Below are 4,407 nucleotides of genomic sequence, written 5' to 3' on the forward strand. Positions count from 1 at the left end.
GTTGCAATATTTTTCACCGAGTTCGGTCCTCAAACTATGTTTTTCTGATTCAGAAAAATAAGAAATGCTAGTAAAAAAAAAATCAGCTCCATACATGGATTTTTTTTTCGATGATACTGTCCCTTTGAGGTTACCCCGCGTCAGAGACGTCAGAGACGTCACCCGCTCGACGTCACAACCAAGCATCATATTTACGCTGGACGTCACACGGCTGATATCACTAAATTTGTCAACACTGCGGTAAACACCACTTTCACTACCATAGATTATAGTTCAAACGTTTAACTGCAGACACCCGACATTTTGCGTTTCATTCCAATGCGTTCGACATCTCATTTTCACAACTGCTATCCGTCATGCCAGATCCACCATTGTCGGACACCGTCACTGTCAAATACCATCATTGTCCGACTTCCCCATTGTCCGGTATTGTCAATGCCCGTCACTGTCCGGCGCCATCACTGTCCTTTGGCCGGCAGCCATGTCCAGCCGAGCCGGGCGCGGCGCACGTCCTGCTCCAGGCCGGTGGGTCTCCGGCCGTACCCGGTGGGCGCCACCACCTCCCCGCCCGCCAGGTAGGCCGCCCAGAAGCCGAACGTGCCGTGAGTGACTACTGTGTGGTTACAGGCGGCCAGCAGCGCCAGATCGGCCCCGGGCCGCGTCTGTACCCCGTCCCCGGCGACCACAACGCGCTGAAGTCCGCGGAGGTTTTTCCTGCACCAGTCCGGGTCGTCTGAGACGACTACGAACAGCGCGTTTCGGTGTCGACTTTTCATCAGCGCCACGGCTCGGCGCAGGTAGCTCACGCCGGCCACGCGGCCACGTACGCTCCGCGCCAGCCATGTGCTGTAGTCTGTGCGCCGCACGTGCACGCCGATAAAGGTGGGCGCCGTGACGGCCGCCTGGTACGCCAGCTCGGCGAGTCGCAGGTCGGCGCGCTGACGCAGCTCCTTCCGGAAGGTGAAGTCCCGCAGCAGCCGCGCGCGCAGTGGATGGAACAGGGGCACGGCGTGTGGGAAGCCGCCGATCATGTGGTTGGTGTCGGAGTCGGGCCGTTTGGCCATCAGCTCCTCAGTGGATATGACGGTCCAGTTGACGCGGCAGCTGATGGGCAGTACCGGCACCCACAGCCGCCCGAAGTAGACGGCCAGGGTGCGCGCCATGTCCGGATGGAGCCAGGCGGGCCGGCGCAGCTCGCTGGCCGCCGCCAGCAGCGTGGCGTACTCGGACATGATGTTGCCGAGCCGGCCGGCCGAGTTGATGGAGAGCAGCCTGCTGGGTGTGGGACAGCGCCGGAGCCGGCCCGGGCGCGGTACCGGACCGGCGGGGAGCGGTGCCGCGGTACGCGGTACGGTACTCTGCAGAGCCGGGCGGGGGAGGACGCCCAGCGCCGGCTCTCTGAGCGATGTCAGCCCGATCAGCAGCAGGCCGGCTGTGGTCAGAAGCATCAGCAGCAGTAGCTGCTGGGCCGGGCGGCACCAGCAGCCGGCCAGCATCTTCAGCCGGCAGCACTGCCTCCGACCGCCACCGCCAGCGCTGCCGGATCCGAGGATGGAATATTTACGACCGCCGTGAGCTGGTGAGAAGACAGTGAAGTAATGAGACAGACGATTGGCTATAGTAAACCCTGTTAGGTACCGCTGCGTATATAATTTATACTTTGCTATGAGCACTTCCGCCACCAGTGTGAAAAGTGAACACAATTAGCACTGTCGCTGGTACAAGCTGGGCCGCCACTTTGTCACTGCTGCTGGCGGGGGTCGGCCGCTGCACTGCTGCCGTTGTGGGGACACCACTGTCGCTTCCGGTGGAATCCCGGCCACCACCCACGCTGCTTGGAGCGGGACCACTACTGACACCGGCGTGCACCGTCACAACCGACGAGCCACGCTGTCGATGACGTCAAACTTTTTTGTTCCAAGGGTCCTGGCTGGTCGATATCTGTTGAATAATGACATATTACCGTCAGTATGTTGTTTAACAAGGCTGTCAGCACGCCTTTTCACTCGGCCTTCACCTCGAGTGTTTCCGCACACTTGCAGTTGTCTCGTTGGTCGAGTTTTGATACTACATGTGTAAACGGTTACCAAATGATTGAAATGAGCCTGCTATTAATTGTTAACAAATATATCAATGGTGATTGGTGAAGCATTAACCCTGCATGCTCCAAACCGTCTGGATATCTCAGTAGCGCTTCAGACCTGCTGTCTGTGTAGTGTATAGGTATACGAAAAGTTAAAGTGGACTATTCGGTATCCTCGTATTCCTGTCTGTCGCAATTTAACCATGATGCATGGTAAACGGGAGGTGATCGTGACAAAGCATACTGAAACCATCCTAAACATTGGACATTAAAAATCGCATAAAGATCAACGAGCAAGCCCCTGTCAATCTGTGGCGTTACGTAAGGGGCAAATGCCGTCATCGACCCCGATATATTGTGTGGCTAACGATGGCCCGTAGCCAGGCGAAAGATCGTTATTCTATATTCACCCAGGTATGTTGGCTAAGAGACAATGGAGCATATATGACGATGGCAATGTGTGTCGTAAAATGTGCTGGCGGCTGCATTATTTGCAGGAACGAAAGGGGCGTATTATACACCTATATTACTTCCATCACCACTTTTATCGGGTAGCGCGGCCTCTCGTGACAGGGAGAAGGAAAAGTGAATTAAATAGCACGTTCCAACTTCCAGTCATGCTGTGTACTGCTGGATGTTCATAAATGAAACACATACCTTCGCCGCTCACTCGTCAGTTGTGTTGTGCGAGACTCATGGACTGCCTTACCGTCACCATTCACCAGTTGGGTTGTGTATTGCAGCCATTGCATTGTATTATTGTATGGTATTACGTTCGTGGGGCTCACCACAATAACACGTGGCCTTTTCTACCTTGAATCAAAATGGGTACAGAAATAAAAGCGTACAAGCACTCAATGAAGCACGGCACTTGTGTGCCCGCCTTCTTCACATATTCACCAAATTGTGTTGCATGGGGCCGTTCTATACCCTATTGCATCACCATTCACCAGTTCGGCTGTGTACGCCCGTTCCAACCTCATCTCATCTCATCTCATCTCATCTGTATTTCACATATGTGCAACATATATAGGCATGACGAACGTCCTGGGATTGGTGCACAGCCACCTGATAATAATAATTTCTAATATAATAATAATAATAATAATAATAATAATAATTTCTGATAAAAGCCTGTTGTCGGTAAGATGCTGGTAAATACGCTTAAAAACAAGGCGCTCGAAAATTTTTGATAGACAGGGCAACAAACTGATAGGCCTGTAATTGGTTGGGTGAGATGCAGAACCCTTTCTTTTAAAAATAGCTGTAACTCTGGCCTCCTTCCAGCTAGAAGGAAATCTTCCCTCCGACAATGACTTGTTAAAAAGGGCGGCAAGAGGTTCATTAATTAAAATAGCTACTAACTTAATTATCTTGTTGGGTAGATTATCGGGTCCACAAGATTTGTTAACATTTAACGAATTAAGCGCGTTCAGAACTTCCTGCTCGGTAACCAAGATGTCGCCCAATTCGGGAATAGTTGACTCAGGGGGAGGAGGGAGCTCCGCTGGTCTTTCTGAAGTTGACTGCTTGGCAAAATGGGAATTTAGTACGTCCGCCTTTTCTTTGTCTCCTGTAGCTAGCTCACCATCGGGTTTTACGAGCGGTGGTATCTGAGATGTTTTGCGTTTTCCAATCATTTGTTTCAGAATCGCGTGATATCTGCGCGGATTTTGTTTTTCGGCTATTAATCTTTGCGACTGTTGAATTAAATACGACTTTTTGAGCCGTTTGTTAAGATCTGAGGTAGCATTCCTCTGCTGTCGCCATCTCTCCCAATCACTCGGCGAATCAGTGCGTTTGGCTATCCGAAATAACCTTTCTCGTTTCCGAATGAAACGTTTTAGTGTTGGTGTCATCCAGGATTTATCTGCATCCCTAACAGTAATTCGGCGCTTTTGAATCGCTTTAGAAGCTGCAGCTAGTATTGTTTCCGTAAAATCATTTGTTGCCCTGTCCAAGTCTTGATTTAAAATAACATCCCAGCTGACTCCAATGAGGAGATTAATGAGTAGCGCATGATCTATATTAGCATAGTCCCATACCACATGGGTGGTCCTCGTGTCAGCCTTTGTGGTTTCTATGTCAAGTGTAACGTAAACCGGCATGTGGTCAATGTTAGAGAAAGGTGACAAAGTGCCGCTCTGCATGACACTCTGAACGTCTGACACCGCAATTTGGTCTCTTAAATTGAAACAGTTGACAGATTTCCGTGTTGGCTCGCAAATAAGCTGATGCATGTCAAGCTCGGCATATGTGTCGAACAGCAGGCGATCGAAGCTGTTGATCCCGCTGTGCGTTACGCTACTGTTACTGAGGAAAAT

General features: G+C 51.3%; 1 protein-coding gene across 1 annotated transcript; it reads right to left on the minus strand.

Moving 5' to 3' along the window:
- Nucleotides 1–458: 458 nt before the first annotated feature.
- On the minus strand, nucleotides 459–1,496 carry LOC122378633 (galactoside alpha-(1,2)-fucosyltransferase 2-like). Its single transcript, XM_043359886.1, has one exon. It carries the CDS (start codon nucleotides 1,494–1,496, stop codon nucleotides 459–461), a length of 1,038 nt encoding a protein of 345 aa, XP_043215821.1.
- Between the last annotated feature and the right edge of the window lie 2,911 nt (nucleotides 1,497–4,407).

This window comes from Amphibalanus amphitrite, unplaced genomic scaffold (assembly GCF_019059575.1).
Source record: "Amphibalanus amphitrite isolate SeventyFive unplaced genomic scaffold, NRLGWU_Aamphi_draft 000062F_arrow, whole genome shotgun sequence".
In the NCBI taxonomy this organism is placed as follows: domain Eukaryota; kingdom Metazoa; phylum Arthropoda; class Thecostraca; order Balanomorpha; family Balanidae; genus Amphibalanus; species Amphibalanus amphitrite.